At 35.8% G+C, this 25763-nt stretch overlaps 1 protein-coding gene across 1 annotated transcript in view; it reads right to left on the bottom strand.

The window, feature by feature from the left end:
* Positions 1–7883: 7883 nt before the first annotated feature.
* Positions 7884–25763, bottom strand: part of TMX3 (thioredoxin related transmembrane protein 3) — a 30635-nt gene continuing 12755 nt past the window's right edge. Inside the window, exons 9-17 of the mRNA XM_058024163.1 lie at positions 25551–25628; positions 23243–23309; positions 21189–21287; positions 19134–19191; positions 18371–18424; positions 17991–18047; positions 14505–14634; positions 12260–12328; positions 7884–10885 (exon numbers count right to left, since the gene is read on the bottom strand). Coding sequence (XP_057880146.1) covers positions 10619–10885; positions 12260–12328; positions 14505–14634; positions 17991–18047; positions 18371–18424; positions 19134–19191; positions 21189–21287; positions 23243–23309; positions 25551–25628 — 879 coding nt within the window. The 3' untranslated portion in view covers positions 7884–10618. The remainder of the gene's footprint in view (positions 10886–12259; positions 12329–14504; positions 14635–17990; positions 18048–18370; positions 18425–19133; positions 19192–21188; positions 21288–23242; positions 23310–25550; positions 25629–25763) is intronic.

Genomic DNA, 25763 nt, shown 5'->3' with positions numbered 1-25763 from the left:
TTAGAAAGTTGAAAGGGAGAGATTATTTTGCTTTGAACGATCTGTAGATAAACTTCTGTTTAGGTTACATATTACCTTAAGTCTTTTATCTCCCAGGATCATGGTTCAAATACTTCAAGGAACCACAGTTTATGAGACCTCAACTACATTTCTGCGGAACCAAGTTAATACAATTTTTTTCTGACAGACTTGAGGTGTGGCATAGCCTAAACAGCACCATAAAAAAATTGAACATTTCAGCTCATTGCAGCAGACATGGATACCAGAAATTACATTAACTAGCAGTCTGAATCCTAAGACTTAATGAATACAGGCAAATTAACTTTTGTGATGTTTGGGGGTTGCATTCTACAAGACAGCATTTGCTGAATCATCATTTTTCCTGTTGCATTTCAGTAGGTTGCACAGAAATTTAGGGCTTGCCCAACTAGAAGTTTGCTAGCACAATACCACTGTCAAACAAATAATTCACGAGAAAAAAAAATTACCTTGCAAAAAGGTAATTAACTACAGTGGTAGAAACATTTGAAAAATCTACAGAGATCTTATAGTTCTTTCAAGAATAAAATATTTAGACTAATTGTGAATTATTCTTGTAAATACTACACAAGCACTGGTCATATCTCAAACAAGGGAAATGGCATCTTTTCCTTCTGAGAGCTATCCTTGTGGCTTATCAATTGTATGGGACACAGTAGTTTGTTTCTAAGGTAGTCTGCTTCTATCTATGCTAACAAAGAAGAGGAAGGAGTAAAAGGTCTCCATGAGCACACCTTGGCTATTTGAGAAGCAGAGCGTCAGTACAGCAGCCTGGAAGAACAAAGAACATTAGTTCTGCTCAGTTAAAATAGTTCTGCCAAGAGAGTATCAACCCTTCAACAGTAACCATTGTGTTTTCCACAGACACTGTGCCAGTGCATTAGAATTATTCCCTTCTAGATCACATCATCTTCTTTCTTTAAATTCCACTCAAAACTATAAAAAGAGGAGACAAGGAGGAAAGAAAAGGACTCTGGAGAAAAAACTGAAAGCCTACATTGCTTTTTGAATCTGGAAAATATATGCTCTGCATACATATTCTAATTAACAGGAATCAGTTGCTGATACTAAGATTAACTATATGAACACCAAGAGTAGCAGATAAGTTTGTTTGTACAATAATTGTGGAAATTAATAAAAGCCTGGGGACAAAGTAGCTTGCAAGACCATATTTATCATCTTGAGTTAAAGATAAAACTAATCAGTAAATGCTTATCTGTATGTTTGAAGGGGAGCCTTAAATCCTGCATTAAGTGCAGCAAAAATTCAAAAGGAGCAAATATAAAATTCTAGTTCTCTAAATATAGGAGTGAAATGTGGTAATTCCTAAGGAAAAAGTTCAAAGACAACATGTTTTCTGTTCTGCATGCAAATCTGTTCAATCTCAAATCTGCAAGTTACCTGGAACAAGTTTTAATCTTATTTCAATAATAAAATAGCCCATTATTTTCAACTGAGCCAGTCAAAGTTAATGAGCAATACTAGAATGTTGAGCATGTTGGACCACTAAGGAAACAAAATCTTATGAAACAATGTGAGAGGTCACACAGTTACCTGATTTCTAACTATTTATTGTTACAGTGTTATCAGTTTTTAATGTATATTTATCCCTGCTATTATACAGGGAGGGAAATAATGAGGGATTAAAAAAAAAAAGGAAAAAAAAAAGCTTGGGAAAAGGCAGGGGAAACAAGATGGTAAAAGAATAGGAATGCAAAATACAAAAAGAGACAAAGAAAATTAGAGCAATGGGAAAAAGAAGTGAAAGAAATCAGAATAAATTGCTAGATATAAGAGGCAAGTGAACACCTGGTTGAAGAAAGTGGTCTTTTTGGTCATAAAGAGGGGTCAGCACACATCTCTGGCCACTGCTACTTAAAGGTGTTTTCTGCTTTTCTGTCAAAGAGTATATATATTTATACTAGGAGTATAAAATAAATAATTTTTGGTACTGTCTCCTCTGCTTCTTCAAGTTTACAACCACATTGTTCTCATCTAACTTGGAAAGTGTTTCCAAAATAAAGCATTTCACACATTTGAGATTTTCATTGGAGCTTCTCTTGCAACAGTCCTTACATCTATCCAGCTCATAAAGCTCTTAGATTCTCATACAGAAAATTATACAAAAAATTTTGTAATTGCTAAGTGCCAGATGGATCAGTCTAGAATTCCTTTATAGGAATAAAGGAATGTTTTCTCTATACATGAAACAAATTTTTCTTTTAAAATGCAAGTCTGAAAATCCTGTTCCTTCTTATAATGTAGCTCCTGCTTCTCTTGGTTATTTGCATAAGTAGTCATGTACAAATGAAACAGATTGCTGAGTCTGGACTCAGACTTCAGGCCTTTAAAAGTTTGACATGCACATGCAGAGCTTTAAAGCAGAATTTGTCTGCAAATGTGTAACCTAGTGAGTCATCTTATCCCTGTGACAGTGACTCCCCACAGTTATACTCTGTACATCCCACTCTTACCCAGTTACATCCCTTGCAAGATGCATTTTGCCAACATGACAAAGCTTCAGATTTTTCTTCTTCGGTTTTAACTCTCTCCTAGAAAGGAGAAGTTAAGAGACATTACAAACAATTTTATTTCACCACTGAAAGAGGGATCTTGGGATAGCAACTCAGTTCCTTCATTGTAAGGACATGGCCAAATCACCTTTGGTTTCTGGAGGGAGCAAGGAGAGGGCAAAGTAAATATGTAAGTAAGTCAGCATAGCCAGCTTGTCATGAAATACCATTAAAATGTTTCCCCCTCTGCTGCTTCCTCCAAACTCTTGGTCTCTCATACACTGCCACAATGTTCAAGGGGTTGTATTCACCTGGATCACTTCATTGCTCCACTCACAGCATTGCTTTTCCAATAGCTTGCCTGGCCCATAATTTGAAGGACAGCCTACAAAGGTATGAGGATAGAAACTCCTTAAGCCAGCACTGTCATTAAAGTTGCAGTATAATGAAACTATGGCCTAAGCAACTCACTTAAAACTGCACTTCACGTCAAAGGGAGATGGCCAGAAACTGAACTTAATGCTCCATGGCATGTCTACACTCTAATTGAAACATGACAGGGCAAATTCACTGCCCAAGGATCCACAGGCACAGACTAACCTCTGTCTATGATCATGAACTTGCTGTCCCCAAACCAGAGTGGCCTTGTCCCAGCTTCAAACAAGCATGCGTGGGCCTCAGCAGAGGAAATAGCCCACAGGCTTTTGCGTCTGCTCACCTCTGCACCTCATGTATTCTTCCTCCCCTTATGATCCATCATCACAGCAATGCAATGATGACTTTTTGAAGTGTGCAGAGCGTCCTTTCCCCTGTGCCTTCAGATGGCCATTAAAGCTGTCTGCAGCAGCACACATCCTGGGTGTCAAAGCTGGGGCTCCTAAAGTCTCTGCTGCCACCACTTTTCTGGCTCCTGTTCACTGTGGCCAACTCCTAATTCTTTCTGAAAACCACCATGGGGTGACCCACATGTGTGCGGCACAGCTACCAAAGCTGCAGTTCACCAGAGATGCTGCTTTGTGCAGTCAAGCTCCTGCTCCTGGGAAATGGTGTGAGAAAAGCAGCTGGCTTGGAGATCAGCAGTATTAATTCATACCAAGGGTCAACATGGAGGTATCCCTTCTTCCAAAGGGAAGGAGTGAAAAGAACAGCCAGTGCTGTGGAAACTTCCCTTTTTCTTACCAACAAGGTGCATCATATCCTGACACAACCACAGGCTTATTAACACTCTTTAAAGATGACTGGCATGGTAGAGCAGCATATCATTTCAACATGGATATTACAAGCTTCATTATTTTATTATGTGCTTACTTAACAACTATTTCCTAGCCTCCATTGCAGCTAAACATGAGGAATAGCCTTCGAGATCACCATACCTTTAGCTCTCATTGCAAACTTCTCTTATGAGCTTTGCCGCACATTTCTAGCCAAGATCACACCTTTTAGACGTAGTATGAAATCATGCCAGTATGAAAAATTCCTCCCACCTCATAGCCACCATTTGTGAAACCAAAAGAAGGCTTGCAATTTCTCTTCTTGAGATTGTTTAAATCACAGATAATCAGATAATCTCCATTAGCTAACGCACAATGCCTGAGTTGGATTAATTTTCCTCACATGGCTTGAGACTTTGCAAAGCTAAGTGAGCAATTCAAAGCATTATTTTTAGCTTATCTTAGCATTTAAATTTCTGACATCTGAAGCTGAGGCAGCTACAGCCCACAGAAAGAACCCCGTGCTTCTGAATTATGCTTGAATTCCAGGTGCTTTCTGGAAAGTAAAACCCAACACAGATTCACATTAATGCACAGACAGCTTTCCTAAGACAGACCACTTAAACTATAACAACACATATGCAATGTGTAAAAACAGAATGGAACTATGTTCAAGATTGATATCTTCATTTAAATCCTGTTGTAGAAATCAAGTATTACTTACTACCCTTCCTCTGCTAGAAATCCTTTTATTTTAAATCATGACAATGTGATACAAGAAGCTCCCAGCTCTTAAAGATCCAAAAAGGAACTTCTCATATTCTGGCATTTCTGTCTGTCAAAGGAATTGACACAATACTTCTATTTACCTTTTAAAAAATACTACCTCTTCTTCAACCCACTGCAAAACCCTATTGATCTTGCCTCACAGTAGTATCAGATAAATCTTAAGTTAACACCACAATATATTGAACCATCTCTTGTAATCCACAGCATTTTTGGATGGAATTTGGGGATTTCATGAATGAGCCATGAAGATTAAAAATATGTAATCCTTCTGCACTTGTTTTTAAAAAAGATATTTTTAAAAGATAGGAAAGCAAAAGATATGTACCGTGACAATGCCATCTCAAGGTTTAGCTCAATTTTCAAGTGTTTATTTGCATAAAGCACACTTTTGCATGAAGGCATAGCATAATTTATAATTATTTTATCCACCAGGAGCCAGACACAGCTTTTAGATGTTAAATCTGCTGACGACAGTTTATCTCTTCCTCCATCTTAGAAGCAACTAATGCATTGTCAAGGGCTTGTCTGGGCCAACAAGTATTTCTCCCACCTTCTGCAGGAAATACCCTTAAATTTTATTTTCATAGTGACTGAAAAGAAGGAAGCCTTACCTTTCTTCTTCTTTATGTAAAGAAGATCTCTTTTCACGGTAGAATTTTATTCCAAGAAACTTTGTATTTCTCTACAGACCATCTACACCCTTTGGGAGGCAGTCTACCATAGGAGCACCATTTTGCTGAAGCATCTCCTGTTCTACCAGATGTTCTGTTCAGAAAGTTATTCTGATATTTGAAGATTTAACAGTTTGTTGACAAAATAATCTCAAAAATGTCTTACAAAAACAGTCTGATATTTTGATAGTGGTATCTGTACAGGGATTTCATTTTATTTCAGCTTTAGTCTGCTTTCAGAAAATGTTACTGAGTAGATTATAACACCGACCTGAGAACAACAGGCTATGTTTAGTGAATTTTCTGATCCTGCAAGAAGCACTAAGGAGAAGTGGCTCAACTGGCCCAGTATGCAAAGCTAAGATCAAAATAGACACATTTTACAAAAGCAAAGAGGAAATGAACAAAATTACCCAGTGGCCATCCAAATCACCAGTCTGCATTGTAATTTTTCAAGTACAGTATGCTGTCACAATACTCAAACAAATGCTTTCATAAAAGCATGCTAAGAAAAAAAAAAGAAGATTAACAGAAAAGTTACAATCAGTTCCAAGCAAAAATGACTCAATGACAAAAGAAAAAAAGAATTACTTTGGAGCGGATTAAAAACTTAGGTACTGAAGTCATAAAGTCTTTTTGTTTTCTTTTAGTGTTGTGACAAAGTTTTAACAGTCCATGAACAGCATATTGTCTATTTTAGATTAAGAGTAAACATTTGCTATTCAAGTGAAGAGAATTAAATTGCAGCCACTACTGCAATATTTGTATGTTTTTTTATTTAGAAAAACCAAAGCCACGTCTTTAAGATGGAAATACACGTCCTACATTATTGATTATATCTTTAATCTAATCTTTAATTCCTGAAAGCATTAAGACTACAAGTTAGCACCTTAGCACAAATTTAAGTATTCTACAAATTGCCATTCCTTTAAAGTAGAGGTGTAGCAACCTAAGACATAAGAGGGCTGGGGTTCAGGTCTTGTTTGGAACAAATGATGACCTGAACTCAAATATCTTGAGTAACCTGGGGTGTACATTTCTGTGGAGAAACAGCAAAAACTTCCACAAATAACCTTGATTTGGTAATAATGTTACTCGTGGTATGGCAGGCAAATTTATCAGCCAAAGGTCCTCTGCACAGTAAGTAGAGAATAGATTTCTTTTGGAAGGAATTAAATGCATAGCAGTGGGAGTTTATGTTAAACATAGCTCATAGCACAAGACACTGGTATGAAAACATATGGCCCTCCTTCATTCCTTTCTCCTATTCCATTTTCATCCCCTTCATGTGTAAGCCACAGAGCTTAGCAAAGCTTCCATCTCTTAACTCAAGACAGCCTAAAACCACCCACCACTTTGGCCAGGACAATCATCAACCCAGATGAAGTCTACACCAATCTTGCAACTGGACTACAAAGCAACTCTATTCCTCTCACTAGTAATTCCCTTGGAGGTTTCCTTGCTTCTCTTCAAAGGTTTTATTGCTGAATGTTATTATTGCCACAATTCTCCATTCAAAAATGCTTTATGTAAAATACTTGTAGTCTGTGTATCCTTGCTATTCCTGCATTTTTCTCTACTCAGTGTATAAGCAGAAGGAAGTTTGCTAGGAACAGGAGAGTTCACAACAGCTGCCAAATGGTGCTTTATGTCAGCATAAACTGTGTATATGCACAGTAATACTTTAAAATGGTTAAAATTTCAGAAATCAGAGAATTGTTTCAGGAACACGTACACTGCCTAGAGAGCTAAGGAAAACCTCCCAGGAGCCCAACAAAGCATTCAGCACAATACTGTCAAAAGTGGCTTTGTTGGTTCCAGCAACAAAGCTCAGGGTGATTCGATCTGTTAGAGATGTGCTCAGTGATGGGAACAAAAGTGCAGAAAGTGGCTTTGCTCCCCGAGAAGATTTGAGAGCCAGTACAGTCTGTCACAGGATAATACAGCCTGAAATATATGGAGTCTCAGGAGCTTTCAACAGCTTAATGGAAACACATTCTGGTTTTGCACCCTTTTCACTGACCTGAGCTTTTGGCTGCCCATAGAACAATCCTCCACCCTCCCACTCCTCCAAATACAATTCCTTCTCCAAACATGCCAACACAGGAGGAATAAGGTAAAGCAGTTCTAGACCAAAACAGAGTAAGCTGAACCTTTTGCTTAAGTACTTCATGAGAATTAAGCACTTTTGTGCCATCTTCATCACATCAGATGTCTGAGAGTGCCATCCTCCCGTCCTTTGAGCAGTGAGCTCCACAGTGTGGACAAGAGCTGTTAAAGCAGCCCAGGCACACAACGAAGCAGCATGAGACTGAGCACGTCCAAGTGCCAGGACTACTCAAGTGCTTCCAGAAGGAAATGTAGGCTAGGACAGGCTGACTCAGGTTCCCTTTGCTACAGAAACTCCTGTAGGTCTGGTACTTTAAAACTGCTTTTTCAGAGATTCATTGGTGTTATACTGCTAGAGTGCTCACTGAATCACAGACAAGCAAATATAAACTCCTACCTCTAGAGAGTATTTTCAAAATCCTGCAGAATAACAGCTGCATTTCTGCACTGAAAGACCGGGGGCCTAAAGTGCAAACATCCCAGGAAACAGCCTCCTACACAACATGTAACATCTAAGCTTGACACTGTAAATTAATCCAAAGGAAACAAGCTCTTTTACATCCTTTTTATTACAGAAAAACAAAAGGCTTACACTTGACTTAAAAAAGCAGCATTATTTTATGAATCCAAAGTTATTACAGTGAAGTTGCTTTAAGAAACCTCTAGAGACTGAAGAAAAGAAATAAAATGCCCCTCCTGAGACAGCATTCTAGATTACTTGAGTGACCACAGCAAACACCTTAATTTCACATCACTTCTGACACCCAGTATATGACCTGTCCCCCTTTTTTTCTCCCCACGACTTGTTCAGTGTAGCTTGGGGAAGGATTTGATGAAAACAGCAGTACATTTCAAATCTAATTTTCAACAGTTCAGTACACATCTGATAGATATTAGAGTTCAGAAGTGACTGACACACAGGCTTCCCTCCTAACTCCAGCTATTAAGTGCTACAGTTTGAACAGATCCCAGTGTGATCCATTTCTACAACAGTATTTATCATTATTCATGTCCACATCTCAGAATACTTCCCTGCTAGTCAACTGGCTACTACTGACTATAAACACAAACAAAAATAACCACAAAAAAAGAAGGCTCCACGTTGAAACAGTTCAGCAGCAGAACTCAAGCATTTTTTTTTTCCTTTTCCTTACACTCCAGAGAAAGAACAGCACGGTTCCAGTGACCACGTCAGGTTTTTTTAAGTCAAATGCTGCAGGTTTCCAGCCTGAGCCAACATTAAATATGCAACTGATCTGTACTGAAATCTTAAGAAAAGAGACAAAGAAAAGATACTACTGTCTTAATAGTTCTACATTTTGACTAATCAGCACCGAGTTGTGCAGAAGTCCAAAGAAATTTACAAGTTTTTCATTAAATGATTTTTAAAATTTTTTTCAATAAATTGCTCAGAGCTCAATGCCATTAAAGAAAATACCCCTTTCTAAAAACATTTTTAAGCACCTATTCCTCATATATATGCTAAACCTACACCTCCTAAAGGTTCTACCAAAAAAATAAAACCTCAACAAAAAGGAAGAAAACTAAGGTCACTATGTACAACTGGCTATAATGAGAAAAATGAAAAAAAGGCAATTCATAGAAAGAAAACAGAGAAAATATAAAAAATGGGAAAAAAAAACCATATCAGATAGCTGCTACTCAGTTTCTATGACCACACTTATAATCTTTCCTTCAAAAAGGAAAAGGTTTGTATTCATAATCAGACATGGAATTTTTTTTTTTAAATTCCTAATCTCTTTACATGTTGTTTATACTGTTTGATAACCAAAATCTTTCAAGTCAGAGATCTACTTAAGGTACTCTGCATGGCAACCTGAAGCCAGCTGTTACCAAGCTACTTAAATAGAAGAAACAAGTTTCTTTCCCACAGGGAAGAAGAATGCAATACATTTTCCCTGGTTGTAATTCTACAGCATTATCAAATTTACTCAAACATAGAACTTGTCTATTTAAACTTACTCATGGTTACTACTTAAAATTCCTAAATTTAGTGCTGTAGCACTAAATAGCGATTTCTTATGTGATCAAGCTGCCTTATAAGGAGGACATAATGTTTTGTATTATGCAGTAATATACCCTTAAAAAAAAAAAGAGAAATAAAATGAAAAAACCCAGCATGAATAGTTTGAGGTGGAGTAATACAAGTTTCGTTTTTGTACTTTTCAAGGCATTGATGCCAAAGGCTGCTTTATAGCTTACCATTGGAGAGTTTTAGCCCTGGACACAAATTAGTCCTTTTTGCAGTCACAGGTTTGTATTAAAAGTGGCTTTTATGATGAAACAGGTCACAAACATGCTTTATACTGATCAATCTTTACCAATGTTAATATTAAGCTTCATTAACTCCCTCCTAAGAGAAGGTAACAGTCTCAAACAAAACTACCTATTTCAAAGATATATAACAATCTCAAGTATACACTGTAAAATAAATAAACACCATTCATAAAGCTTGTCATTAGAGAATTATACAAATAATCAGGTGTTCATATTGATGTTTTCCTTTATCAAGCTGTGCTGTGGATTCAGAAATCTTACAGAGCTTTTGCACTCTAAGTGTGCAAGCACTCACAGAAAGTAATTACCAGGCAATCATGTTCTGAAAGGTTTTTAACATAATTTTCCAATATTTTTAGCTGCTAAAGCACTAATAAACAGCATATAATTCCCATATTCTGTATCTAGTAAACATTCTTGACTGCTATGGTAGAACGGTCCTCCAATTCCCAAAAATTTACATTTAATTTGAGGAAACAGAAGTTTGTTGTTTTGGTTTTGTTTTTCTTTTCCCATACTAATGTGCAACAGGTAGAACATGTGACTTCTTAGGAAACTTTTAAGTTGTCTTCAGCTATCAGGCTCTAAACCACTTTACAGCTCTCTTAACTTTTCCTTGTTTTCAGCTTTAATTTTTCTATGATTAAGTGCATAGCTGGGCTATATTAATAGCAGTTCATCACATATAGTAAGGTCAAGTAACATTATCTCTGTTTTGGAAATGAACAATTCAAAACTCTTACAAAAATGGTATAGAACTGTATCTGAAAATTTCTTCAGTTTAAATTGCTCTTTGTTAATCTACTAAGGACAATTAAGAGAACATCCATTTTTTTTCTGTCAATTTCTGAGAAAATGTGAATACATGCAAGTCAAAACTACCATTATGCAGATAAAACAATCCTCTTTCATGAAGATAACCAATAAATGACAATCGCCAATAAATAAGTCTATTTGGAAATTCTAGAGAATTCTCTTGCTAAACAAGTTAGTCTTTTTTCTTTTCCATAATGTCTTTCTGTTTAAGCTCTCCATCTGAAAGTTCTGTGTATTTTCCATTCTTTTCCTCCTCTTGTTCTTCCTCACTGCCTTCATCTGTGAGCTCTCGATCGCCACTTTCCTTTTTGGCTCCCTCATGCTCAAACACCTCTCCCTCTGTATCAGCTGTGCAGATTCCATAACACATGATGCTGATGACCCCCAGGGGTAACCCAAAGAGAAAGCATCCCAGCAGTGGTGAACTCTTGAACACAGACTGTTGAAATAGAAAGTAAAAACCACTTTCAGTGAATATAGAAAGTTACTGCATTACTTCTCTTATCACTCTGTGTATTTATTCAAAAAACATCCAAAATTAAACTCAGTGTTTTTTAGAGGGATCAAGGAACCAACTAGGTTGGAAAAGACCTTTCAGAATATCAAGTCCAACCTATGACACAACATCACCAACAAGAGCACAGCACCAAGTGCCACATCCAGTCTTTTATTAAACATCAGCAGGGATGGTGAACCCCATCACATCCCTAGGCAGCCCATTCCAATGCCCAATCATCCTTTCTGATAACAACCTCCTCCTAATGTCCAACCTAAACCTTCCCTGGCACAACTCAAGACTGTGCCCTCTCATCCTAATGGATACGTTATTTTGATTTTTCTGCTTGTATGGTTTGGGTTTTATTATTGCTGTTGCTTTCTGGGGTTTTTTATAAGGTTTGTCTGTTTGCTTTCTTCTGTAAAAATGGCAAGGAGCCCTCAACTTCAGCAATTTCTACTATAAGTTCATAAAAAATGACACAAATTCAGTATTACAATATTGCATTGGGATAGTTAATATTTACATGCCAACTGCATATCCTATGCATTCTTTGAAGTTTTAGAAACAACTGTTCTAAGGGCGTTAAAATCCAGTTTGAAGAAAAAAGTTTCAACTCTTACTTGTGTCTTCTTGTCAAAAATTAGTCTGCAAAAAAATTCTGGAGAGCTTCCTGTTGAGGAGTAGCTTAATGGCACAGGAAGAAGGACCAATGTTTTCAGAAACTGGTGGCTAAACACTTTACCTTCACAGAGGTTTGGAAGACACTCATTTAGAAGCAAGTGAATTTCAACTTAAATTCACATAGGTTTATTTGCTTGCGTAGGACAAGAAAAGAAATGGATTTGTGTACATCTTCCCAACAAAATTTTGTTAAGCATAATTAACTTATGAGAAAGATAGTAAAAATGCTTGCTTTAAAACTACACAAAGAGTAGTATTTAATCCCTTACGCTCTAAGTAATTAAACAAAAATGCAACATTCCTTAGAACAGTGAAGTGGTATCCAGTTTCAGGTAAGGATGTCAAAAGGGTCAAAGAAAAGACCTTGAATTCTCTCTGTTCTATCCCTTAAAATACATGTCAGGCATACAGAAAAGCAGTGAAAAATGAAGAAACTAAGATATGTTGAATATTTATCACACATATTATTAAAAACTTTATTGAAGTTGGGTTAAACTTATACATATACCTATAATACATACACAATATATACAATAAAAACAACTCATATAAAAATATTTTTAAAACGCTATGGAAATGTTTGTATCCTGACTGACAAGGGCACCATCTAATTCAATGAAAAATAAAACTTACCACTATAGTAGACTTGGCATCATAGATTATTCTCTTGATTCTTTGCAGAAGTCCATCACCACCCTGTGCCTGAAATTTCAAATGGAACCATGTCAAAACTGCTGACACTTTTCAGTTATGATTCCAAAAGTTCATTCTTCAGACCTTGCAATCTTAAGTCCCTTTAGAAGGAAATGAAAAGTAATTATTCTTATATCTCATGATGCCCAGACACTCCCACTTGGCAAGCCTAGACAGAGATTATTCAGCAATCTCATGAAAAGGTCTCTCACAATTGTTTTAAACAATCAGTGCCAGCTTGGACAATGGGCTGACACTCTCTCTCCTATGATAAAGAAACACTAACAAAAACTAGCAACTGTCCCATGTAACAATGGTCAAACTGCAGACTTCTTCTGAAGTTCTTCTGAACTTTACTGCAGTTGTTGAATATCCACTTATGGATTATGACAGCACAGTTAGAAACATCTAAGAACTAAGCAAAGAGAAGATACGAATATGTAATAAATAAAACCTGTGTCAAGCAATGACAGGCTATACCTACACTGCCCCCTAATTCAGCAGTGTTCAAAATAACTACATGAACCAGGAGGCAGTCTGTCTACTCAACAGGACTGGTTCTCACCTTCCTTGGTAGCCACAGAAACAAACTCATATTTGGAAGTCAACTCATCAGCACATGATCTGACCAAAAACCCCTCAAACAGCAAAAGAAGTCCACAAAGATGACCTGCAAAAAGTTACCTATAGAGTCTTAGAGAATAACAGTATCATCCAGGTGAATAATCCAACACTTCCCAAGGAAGAGAAGTTGGAAAGCCAGACTGCTCAGAAATTTCTCTGTGGTTCAGAAAGTCTGCATCCTATTAGTTGTTTACCAGCATACTTTGAAGACTCTCATTCCTCAAGAGCTGCACAATTTTTTGGGCAGAGAATGCAGCCAAAGTAGCGCAATTTTATGTCTACAGACACCTTAAATACAGACAGCTTAAATGAAGTCATTTTTGTATTTTTGTATTGTACAGAGATGTGAATTTAGACTGACCTTAATCACTCTAGCTGAGATACTGCAAACAAAAGAAAGACCTAACTGACAATACAGCAACAAACACAAGGCATCACAAATGATTCTTCTCTAAGTAAAACAAACCAATCAGACAGAAACCAATTACATTTGCTGTTTCAACCAGAAAGAGACATACAATTAGAGTCTAATTGATGCTGATAACTCAATGCACTTAAAAACCATTAAAAAAGTGAGAACTCAAGAATAAAGAACCACCAAGTTATAGCACTACCCCTCACACTGCAATGGAAAGCATGGCCAGTAAAGTCCTGAACAGCACATAAATCCACCTATACCATGTTCTACAAAAACCAGGCAGATTAAATAAACAGAAATAAACCCCATGACAAATATCTTCTGCATTATTTTCCATTACCAGCCAACGACCTAAAACTGCCGGCATGAAGTAAAGTGGGATTCAGCTAACACAGGAAGCACTCAATATACAGCCAATTGGGGTTTAAACCAAAACCAGGCTTCTCCCAGGAGGCAGCCAAATTATTAACTATCAGTTGCCCTTCATGGCAAAACCTTTTTTCTCCAGAAGCACAAATGAAAGTTCTGCTCCATGACCTCTTTCCTCATCCACACAACATAGCTTTCTGTTTAACTTACAGTACACTGAGGGAATAAATACCCAACAATATCCAAGTCATCAATTCCAATTAACTTTGCTGTTTTAACAAACGACAGCTCTTTTTTAGTTTTAGAGCAGAGAGGAGTAAGCTCGTGTCCATTTCTAACATCCAAAGCAAGTATAATACTGGCTTTTTGACTCTGAAGTTGTAATTCCTCCAGCTATTTGATTTATTAATTTTCCACCAAAAGAAAAGGTGCAGTTCAATTATGCACTATCATTCAAAATTTTAAACAAATGCATTTAATGCAAACCAGGAGATGAATAAAAATCTCTCCATTTATAACTGCACCAGCAAAATGAATATCAAAAGAAGCTGTCTACCATTATGCTATAAACAAAAGAAAGCTTGCTTTGTACAACATGTAAGAGCATGACTGCAGAATTTACAATCAACATATTCAGTGACAGCACCCCAGAGTAAGACAGGACAGGAATATTAAATACACACATAAATATCAGAGTAACAATTTTTTTCCTTATTTTAGCATCTAAGGAAATAAACATTAACCAATATATTCCAAGCCACTATGAAGACTTACTTCAGCTGTACCATCCAGGATATTGTTAATAAATTGAACCATGTCTTCTGTGCTCTCAATGTGCCTATCTGGTAGAAAATATTGCTGATTGGAGGTATTCAATACAACAATAGTAGGGATTGTCAAGTCACTGGAAACATAAAAGAGACAGTTTATCTATTTAAACAACTACCATATAAAATATTCCAATTCAAGTAATCCCTACATCATTTCAAAAGGTAATCTATTAATCTTCATATGTGCTCTTTGTAGTAATTCTTTAAAAACAAGAAAGCAAGAGAAAAGGTATGGTATAGCATGGTATGGACATGAATGGTACGGGCACATTTCTCACTAATATTGTTTTCCTTCACATCTCTGTCAGTGACACTATTGAAGCTTACAGCATTTTACATACCCAGAGCAACAGAAAATCAGGCACCTTATGACTTTGCAAATTGTAAGAGATCACAAATAGCAGCCTTGTATACAAAATACATTAAGTATTTAAGTTAACAAAGGCAGAAGTGTAACTCAAAAATTTAATCCCACACAATCATTGTCTAACTGATCACCTTTACCAATCAACATCTGCTGGTCCAGTTGAAAGAAGAAACCATGCCAAGCATAGCTTTACTACAGCTCTTTTAGATATGGTTTATGAGGAACAGAGTTTTTAAAGAATTATTACTCAGCAGTTAACTTTCATGTGCACAGACATTACAAGTGGAAAGAAAAAATGTTAGACATTATCTCTGGCCACAAACCAGTTTAATCTCCTGCTTGCTTTAGCACTAAATTCAAAATAAGATCAGGTTAAGAAATTTTAATACTGCAAAAGTACACTGTTCAAAAAGAAAGATTTAAATATATTACACAATATATTGTACAATATATCTGTAGTCTTTATCAATTTCCTATCATTCTGTCAGTAATGAATTCAAGTATTTCCTCCACAGCAGAAGCAATGCAAACCTCCTTTTTCTACCTTTTCACCCTTGTCTAATGTGCCCCATCCATTTACATTTGTACTACATGTAAAATTGATGATGATTTCAGTCTTATCTGTGGCTATCAATTCATAGTAAGTTATTTAATGAAAATACTGGTTATTTACTCAAGATGTCCATTCTTCTTTGGAGTCACTGAAATTATCCTAAATTTTCTCTCACATTTTAGGTGGGGCTTTTGGTTTTGATTTAAATTCAAATGCAAACCTAAAAGTGAAAAAGTTTATTAATATATGCCAATTTTCTGAACTTCTAGAAAGCTGAATACTTAAAGATTTAAGGAGCAGACTCTCTTCCTAATACTGAAGCTGAAACCATGGTGGCACCTCAAAAACCGTAAGGGCAATTACAGGGATAGCAAAATAATGCCATCTTTTAAATACAACTTTAGAAAAAACAACCAAATAACACAACTTTGTACACCAAGGCAACCTGCAACAATAATAAGAGTCAATAAATACAATATTTCCCCTTGAAATTTTTATTCTCTTCTTACTAGGGACAAAGAAGAAATCTAAGTAGAAGGCCCTCTAACCAAGTCACTGTTTCTGCAAGCATCTGGTAAAATTCCCAATTCCTGCCAAAATATGTCCTTCCAGCAAAACAGAACAAGTTTTACTTTTTAGATGCAGTATTTCTGTTGCATTTAACAGTCTGGTAACTGATGTTCTTGGAATTGGGTAGAGCAGCTGAAAGGTAACCTCCATGTACAGATTCTTTATGCTATACAGAAGTTCACAAAAGCACATTTAATGTGTTACTTTCAAGAGCAGAGGAGAGTTCTACATACCTGACAGTGATATTACACACCTTAGCTGTATTTTTGCTTTCAGTAAAATACTGAAATGCATTTTTAAGTAAAATTTTAGGCAAAATTATGTATTTTAATTAAAATACATAATATTCTGATTTCTTCTTTTGTGCATGGTTGCAAATGTACCATTTCTAATCCAACAAAAGCATGTTCATATACTGCTGAAAAGACGGAAGAATTATAATGTCTACTAATGGAGTAACAGTCAAGTTCATAAATGTACTTTTTTCAAGGTCTTATTCTATCCCTAGAAATCATACAATATTTTGTCCTTTGTAAAGAAATCAGAATTTGTTCCTATGTGCATGTAGCACAGTAAAAACTGTTTCGTGATACATTTCTCATTATTCAGATTTTTTCTATTTCTACTTGCTGCCACCTGGTGACAAACTGAAGCAGTTGCAATACTTTTTTTTATTTTAACTCAAATTATTCATGTAGCCACACGAAGAGCCACTACTTTGAACATTATTTGCTGCATTCTTTTGCAAATTCCTACTCATGCTTGAAAGGTATACACTGGGTTTAGAAAATAATTAAAAGCCGGTGAGTACTTGAACCAGAACTTTCCATATACTACAAATAATAAAATCAGGCATTTTGCAGATTCAGTGAAACAAATCAGTTGAACAGACCTTGCCACTAGATCACTACCACTCCAAGTGGCAGTTCTGTCTTTTTTCCCTTAATTTCCTTCCTCCCAGGTATCTCATCTCCCTTCCCTGTTTCTCTGCACATCCGTGCTGGTACTCAGCAGAGCAGAAGGGAAAACATTGTTGAATCAGCAAAATAACTTCCCTACTTGCTCAGACAAAAACCAGACACTTTTCTGACAGATAAACAGGATGAAAGAGCTCAGCAGACAGACATAAGAGCCTGCACAGGAGAAGCAATTAATGAAGTGAGGGAGGTCTCACTTTTGGCAATTATAAAGCACTAGTTCAATCAAATCACATAATTTTTATGGAGAGAATTGTTTTTAAAGCAGGAGTTAATCTACAGACATTCTAGAGAAATACAGACCTTGTGCTTCTGGGTCTATATGAAGCTTCTAGAATCTTTAAGGATCATGAACACATGCTTAATTAATGTTTTGATCCCCGAGAGATGGATTTGGAAAACTTCAAGAATTATAATACTGACTCCTGGTTTTCCTGTCTTTCAGACCTCCAAAGGCCAGAGGAGAAGAAATAGTGAACTACAAATGCCAAGCAACTCAACTCTCTAATTATGCATGTTTTAGAAAAGGATCATAGTAAGGGCAACTGTCAAGCATCTTGTTAAACCATTTATATATTTCAAAATATACCATGTACCTATCAAGTGCAGACAGCATCTTCCACGCATTCTATGCTTCTCTGCTGAAGTGCATTTCTATGCATGACATAAAGATACACCAAGAATGAAAGCCTCACAACTCTAACAGTAATTTAACAAAGTAGACCTAAAAGATAAGCTTTGTTAATCAGCATTATCAGTAAGCTAAACATCTAACATTAAATTACGTATTTATACAATTTAATTTAACAATTAATTGATACTACAGTACAGGCTGAATTCTGATGACAGTGGGCTTTTTTTAAGTCATGAAAGCCAAGAACTTTCTGTAAGATTATTATCAATTAAATACATTTGGTAACAAATACAACTGAAGAAAGAATATTCAAATAAGAATTTACTTACTCCATTAGTAAACTATTAATGTAATCATTTCCATCCATATGGCCAAACTGGAAATCCCTGAAAGTAGTTAAAAATGAAATTATGAAGAAGAAAACGCAATAGTGGGTTTCAGCAAAACTTCTCCATTAATATTTTTCCTATAACTGAAAATGAGAGCACACACTCAGGAATGTAATTTAAAAAAAGTGATGATCTAGAACACAGCATTATCAAACACAGTCAGTTAATGAAATGGTTCTATTAAATATCAGTATAAAAATATAAAAGCGTGCACTGTAACATTTTTCACTTAGGAAAAAAAAGTGACTGCTGTCTTAGAAAGATTAATGCAGAAGTAGTATTAAAACATCAGAGTCCCATGTGTGTCCCAGAGTCCCTACCTGTGAAAGTGATCCCGATAATCTCTGGCAACTTCCTGAATAATAGACTTTAATCTGAAAGGAAAAAAATTGGCATGGATATCCAGGATAAAATCCTTCTAAATACAAACAATAAACATTGAGATTTACCCAGTAAGCAGCAACTCATACCTCATCAGCAAAAAGGACTATAAAAAAACACCTTGTTCATCTTGCTTAGTTCCTAAAGGTTGAAAATAGCATACACAGTACTTGAACAGAATTTTTTTAGTCTGTATACGCACCCAGGATGGGATGAGGGAAGGTCTTGTTCCTCTCAGTCTCTTTGGCAAATCCCAACCCCAGCAAAAACATCCCTTGTTTAAAGTTCCACAGACAACTAATACATAAGCATCAATAGCTTAATTTTCAATGTGAGTGAACTGAAGTACAGTCATTTGTTTAAACTCACTGAGTTCATCTCAAAGTCATCTGAACTCAAGCACTTTTGTCTTTGTTTAAAAGGTGACACAACAGCTTTTAAAAGCTATGAGATCACCATTTGCTCCTGTGATCCCATTAACAAATGGCAAAAAAGTGATACAGGAACTCCCACCACCTCAGTGAACTCACATGCGCTTCAACCAAGCCATAAATTAAGTAAAATTAGTACACTAAGTCAGAACATTTACAAGTTTAACCCACTCATTTAACCTATATTTCTCAATATTTAAGCAACTTCCAAACTTCCCTATGTCATACCAGCACATTTCTCCCATAGTGTCACCAATACTTAATTCTGTACCTGGTATGTTCCACTGAAGAGTTTTTATCATCAATGACTGCAATAGCCACAAGTTTTCCTAAAATAAGGAATAAAATTCTTGAAACCATTTAAAAAGAAACACACATTCTCCAATGGGAAATATGTCAACTTAGAAGATCAGGTACTTTCCAGGGACAGGAATTAGTTTCTAAGTATAAACAAGAATCACAGCCAAAGAGCCTCTTCAAGCTGACCAAGCTGTGGTCTTAGAGCTACTGAAAATAAATTAAGATGGAGCTCAATGCCACACCACTAGCATTGCATGAAGTCTATCTATAGAAAGAAGTCAAAAGGGAGAAAATGCAGATAAAAATTCATTTCCTACTCAAGCTGCATATTTACATATAGCTAAATATGAGGCTATGGAGACCTGTATTATATAGCACCAATTACAAACTGATTATAAGTGACTAAATCACTATTGTATGGATTTAATAACAATTATTTTTCATATTGTTGTGAGCATTAGAAAAAAAAAATGGAAAATTTACTGGCATAGCCCAGAATTCATGACATCAGAAACAAAATTTAGTTCACAGCCCTCTGTCAGAGGAGCTTAAATGTCAACACTAGAATATACCAATCTCTTCAAGATTGAAGCTTTTCTGATTAAAAGAAAAAAAAACCTCCAAACCCAAAGAGTAGTATGGTCAATCAGATAAAAGTATGTTTATAAAGCTGCCCAAAGTTTCTCCAGATCAAAGCCTTGCAGTTAGGAAAGTAGATCTGCTAACAGCGCAGTCAGTCATCAACCATATTAACCCAAGGCTCCAGAGGGCTGATTTTTCAGTTCTCTCCAGAGGCCACAATTCACTCAAAACCCTCCCAGTCAAGACAATTGCTCAGCTCCTACCTATCACCATGCCACAGGAAGCATTCCCCTCAAAAATAAAACGTCACTCTTGTTCAAGTAATACTGAAGGGTTTTAAGGGCAAGACTTATGATTCATTCCCATACTTCCTTGTGAAAAAGCAGTAGCTTCTCCCCATTCCACTTCTTCCATACATCAATTCTCATTTTTTCCCCATTTCTTTCCACCCTAAAATGATGCCTAATAAATACACCAGTAGACAACTAATGACCTTTTAGACTATAAAAGATTATGTAAATAAATTCCAGGTACTATGTGTTAATACATAAAGCTCTTTAAAGTAAATAATGGCTTCTCCAGTGTATTAATAAAGTTTTGGGTTTTGTTGGGTTTTTTCAGTTATTTGAGGAATTGTTAGTCAAAAATGTAACAGGAAGAAATACATTATATTTAAACAACTCACAACAGCATTTCTGTAAATAACGATTCAAAATGTAGGTGTCACAATATTAGCTTTATAAACATGTAAGAACACAGATACTTCATATTCTTTAAAACCTGAAAGAACTCAGTGTTGATTGAATCTAAGTATTTTGAAATGGAATACAGATGATAAGATGTCCTGGCCTGGAAAAATCAACACTTAAGAGTATTTCCACAGGTACCTCAGTGTGTATACACCTTAAGGACAGTACAAGTCATGTGTCTTTTCCAGAGGTCACCTGGCTTCAAAATTTTCATCTGACCTGCAGAACTTTTGCTAAAGGAAAGCTGAAGTTTTCTGGGAAAAGTCCACTTCAACACATGTTCCTCTCCCTTTCTTGCCACATCTATTTCAAAGATATCTAAATCCCCTAGACACAACATATCTGGGCAATCTAAATTTGATACTTCTAAATCTAGTTTTAAAATTTCCTGTATTCCAAGAGGTAATATGAAACTTATGCAAAATTTAAGGTGCTCTTAAATTAAAGTCCTACTAATTTTTGTGATTATCACAGGATTAGACACGCTCACTTTTATGCTGTGAGGAATGGACTAGTGTAGACTGTGCTTGAAACCTCTAGTCACAGGTCAGTCCAACATCAACAAAAGATTGCCACTATCTGCTCTAATCTGATATTGATTAATTTCTAAAGTTTAAAAACCTGTTCTTAGTACTCTTTTGACTTTTCTTACTGTTTAGTACATAGTGTCAAATGGTTTAGCAGCAGCATCTCACCTGTATCTCCAAGTTCATACAGTGTAAAGCCATCGACATGAAGGTAGCCTTGAAATCTTTCTCTGTTTATCCACGATGACAAATCACCATCTTCATACTCTAACATTAAAAAAAAAAAGTATTAATTTTTTTTAAGAAATGGGCCATCAAATTTACTATTTCAGTACTATTGAGGCAATCACTTATTTTTATTCCATTTTTCCTTTTACCTTTGTTACATCAATTATCACACTTCTACGGGCATTTCAAGTTTTAAAACTTCTAAAGCTATTTTCAATCATTGAACAAAAAAGCATATTATAGAAAAGCAAGAAAAGTTGATTTGATAATTTTATTTTCCAAATCAAGGATAAATGATACTATATTAGAAGCTGACTGTGATCCAGTGCAGAAAGTAACAGGTTTAAACCCTGCTTTTAAAGGAGTGTGTGTACATAACTTGTCAAGTAGAGATACAAAAATACAGAAAGCAGTATTTGTGAGAGTCCTTAAATGAAACAGAAAGATGAAAAAAAAGCAGATGCATTAAACAGCACTGTGAATGTATATGAACCAATAATCATGTATGACTGACAATCTACTGAAGGCTAGTTTAAGATCCTAGATGTGTTAACCTATTAAGAATTAAATTCTAATACATACCATCAATTAGATCTAAACCACAAGTAAAAAGTAAAACATCTATAAATATATACTCCATTTTATATGAAAAAAATGCACAATAAATAATTTGTCTCAAATTCTATTATAAAGACTGAAGTATCAATAATTTCAGGTTAACAATTATCTGCCATGAGGTAGCAGCAAGCAATTCCAAGCACAACACATCCCATGGATCTGCATCCATTTCCCCCACTATGGAGAAGGAAAAAACCCAAACAAAAACAAGACAAAGGTCAGAGCAATAAAGTGCATTTTGCTATAACTTTTTCCTTATAGCGAGCTCTTTATATTTCTGCTAGTCGTAACAGTTGCACATAAAACTTTATCCAGACTCTTTAACTGTGTCTTCATGATTTGTCTGACATCCAATAATGTTTCTGGTACATGATGAAAAAGTAAAATTTTTACGAAGTAAATTAAAGGCCTGAATTATTACAGTTTTTGTATTCGTTTTAGAAGGTGTGGAAAAAGCAAGCAGGCCACAGAGCAAAAGAAGTGTTTCTGTAACAACTTTCCTTCTCCCGAACAGCTAAAAGAGATCAAAAGAATTAAATGCAAATCATGGAGGCTGTAGAGTGAATTTTTATTTGGAAACAACAAACTCAAGAGGAAAACAAGTACATCCATTTATAAGGTCACAAAGAATACTACTTATCCTAAGAAAGTAAACCTGCAGAATGATCTCTGAGTGATGTCCTTCCAAGTTAAAGTGAAAACTTGCATTTCAAACCATCTGAATCAAGAGGAAAGTAAGTGGTTATGCAAGCCCAGGCTATGCAATGTAACTGAGTATGTGTACGTGCTTCTAACATGCCTGATGGTACAGTCTGAGCACAATATAATACTTTTATGTGGATGTGCACACATATACACAGATATACACTTTTACAGCAGTGGCAGGTGTACTGGCCTTAGGTACTGCATATGCACACTGTAGAAATAGCAATGCTATAAAACACTATAGGTGTTTCAGGTGGCCTTTCTACAGCTTACACACTGAACAAACCAGGTAAAGTAGTCTATGTATATGATGAATTTGTACAGTGAGGGAAGCAGTAACTTTTTTAAGTATGTTAATGCAGGCAAAACTGCAATACTGGAAGCTACATCTTACTGAAAACATAAAGCAAACATCACCACTTCAACTTCAGTATTGCTTGCATTGCAAAATGCAAAATTGCAAAATTCTTTGCAATGCTAAATTCCTTGCATTTTGTTGTGGAAGAACTAGTAAGTTTTATCTCTTTTCCTTCAAGAAAGAGCTGCTATTTATCCTAAAACTGAAGAATTTCCAAGTATCCCTACATACCCTTCCAAAAATCCCAACTCCTCCAGTTTCTCCATATATGCTTTAAATATCTTGTCTTAAGGTAATGTCCACTTTTACTTACCATCATAAACAAAGTAAGTTCCATCTTTGAAGACCATCACAGCAGGTAATTCAGGCAATGTCACATACTGAAAGAGTCAGGTTTTAATCAATCCATGGAAGATTAAAATATTTTTAAGCAAAAAAAGCCCATCTGAAAACGTGTAAATGTAGTTCATGAGGAAAATCTCTAAGTATACCTAAATATTTTCTATAAATTTATCAGCTTCTGTATATTAAAAATAATGCAACATAAATATATTTTTGAGAGGTGGATCTCACAAAGCATAAAAAAAATGTGATTTTTACTGAGATCTGCAGTAGCATGAGCAGTTTATGGATTGGACATGGACTCTAGCTAGGAAATTGTAACTTGAGGGTTTTATCAATCATGCTTTCAGTTCCCAATTTGTGCTGTTGTCAGCATACCTGTCATACTGCTGCCTCCACTAAATGGACACTCAGTTTTGCAGAGTAAATAAATAGTACCACCAGTAACATGTGCCACTAAATCTGGGCCATTTCCTGTGCTTCAGACTGATAAACAAAAAAGCTTCAGCACACAGGGCTGCATACAGACCTAATTTAGACAAAAGCCTGTATTACCATGCTAAACATGGTATTTAAGATGGCCAGTAACATACTAAAAAACAAGCCGCAAAATCTTTCTTCTTAGAACTCAAAATAATTTTACTCAGCTCATGTTTTTAGTGAACTTCCATAGAAAAAATACTGCATCTACTTCTTACAGCCTGCTAGCATTCTAAGATAAAATTTTAACAGCATTCTGGTTTTAGAAAGAACTGCATCATAAACTTAATTTTGATCATGTAATCTGAATCATTTGATTTACTGATGTTTTGGAAAGGTAAAGGACAGCATCATTTCCAAATGACATGCCTTCTGTCATTCTGCATTAACTTTCTTGTAAGTTAAGAAAGTTAAAAGCAGTAATTTATAAATAATATAGTAGCTGATATGAACAATCAAGAAGGTAGTCCCAAATGATGCTTTGTTCACTTGCCTAAAACCTAATTTAACATCGTTGAAGGACAAATCAATCTGTGTACAGCCTAAAGCTTGTGAAAGATGCCTTAAGCTTGGAACAATATTACCTAAGGTGATGAAACAAAGCCTAACAGTGAACAATGTAATGCAAAGGCTCATCACAGCTCACAACCACAAATTTCTGAACAATTTTTGCTTCTCTGAACACCATCACTACTTCAGCTTAAATGACACTGGTGGAAAATTATCTTCTGTGGGGAAAAAAGCTCCCTGCTTACATCAGTGTGATCACAGGACCTCAAAGACTTCCAGCCTTTTTAACTCTTTCCACTGCACAACTGAACAGTATTTTTCTTGCTCAACTGGAGCTGAAGTGCAAATAGTAATATTTAAATTAAGATATAGCTTTGGAGACAAGGCTTCTGGAGAACTAACAATGCACTATTTGTAAAGAGGCCAGTTCCACTTATGGCGTTGTAAAATGCAGCTGCCTAAAAACCCCACAAAACAACAAACCAAATTATGCTACTTGTTACCCCATTAATCACCAAGTAACATCAAAGTCACATATCAGTAGGCATGGGGCAGACTTAGGTCTCACTTGGAGATAACAATAAATGAAAAAGTCTTTTAATTTTGTTACAACAAGTAAGCAACAATGGTTAGACTCACTACAGTAACATCAATTTTTTTCACCCTTGTGGTGAACTGTAAACAATTTCCTTACCACGGAAGCCTTAAAAAAAGCCACAAGAGAATTCTGCAGCCAGTGGACTAGACTGGCTGATGCCTGGGGCAGATTAATGTGTTGATCAGCTGTAGTGTACAAGATGAAAATAACTTACCTCTTCACTTACTTCTGCTGACTAAGGAAACAGAAGTAATTCATGCTACAAACCTCCTAGTTAGCTTTAAAAGTGTTTGGTGAAAAGACTGTTGGGAGCAAAACTGCAAAACTCTTGTTGGGAGCAACAAGAGTTTTGCACTGGCTAAAAATCCAAGTATCTACTTTCTTGAGCAAGTTCTGTGGCCCACACTGACTTCTGCTCATCCTCTGAATAATTTTATTAATATGACTGAACAAGTATTTTGGCCTTGTTCAGTCATATTAATTCAAACAGAGCAATGACAGACTGGAATTTGGGTTGTATTATTTTCCCATATAGAGTCAAACATTACATGTTTCAGTGTAATTACTTAGATATCTACCAAACCCAAACATACTGTAAGAAGCCACCTCTCTGCCATCAAATCAGCAAAATTACATAGACGAGGAGAAAAATGCCATTTCTGGGGAAGCAGTAGGAATGGAAACAGCTTACCTCAGGCAGCACATCTTCTGAGGCAGAAAAAAAGTATGTATAAACTATTAGTTCTGAAGCAACCTCAATGTATTTTTCCTGAAAAAATACAAACAATGTTTTTTTAATTTCTGAACTTTTAGTATGTGTCAAACAAAAGCTTTGTCACATACTTTATCTTCAAAGAGCAATTTGAAAACATATTTATGGCATAAGATTGTAAAAGATAAATGT

The sequence above is a fragment of the Melospiza georgiana genome, chromosome 1, assembly GCF_028018845.1.
Source record: "Melospiza georgiana isolate bMelGeo1 chromosome 1, bMelGeo1.pri, whole genome shotgun sequence".
In the NCBI taxonomy this organism is placed as follows: Eukaryota; Metazoa; Chordata; class Aves; order Passeriformes; family Passerellidae; genus Melospiza; species Melospiza georgiana.
This window is presented reverse-complemented; position numbering and strand designations above follow the sequence as displayed.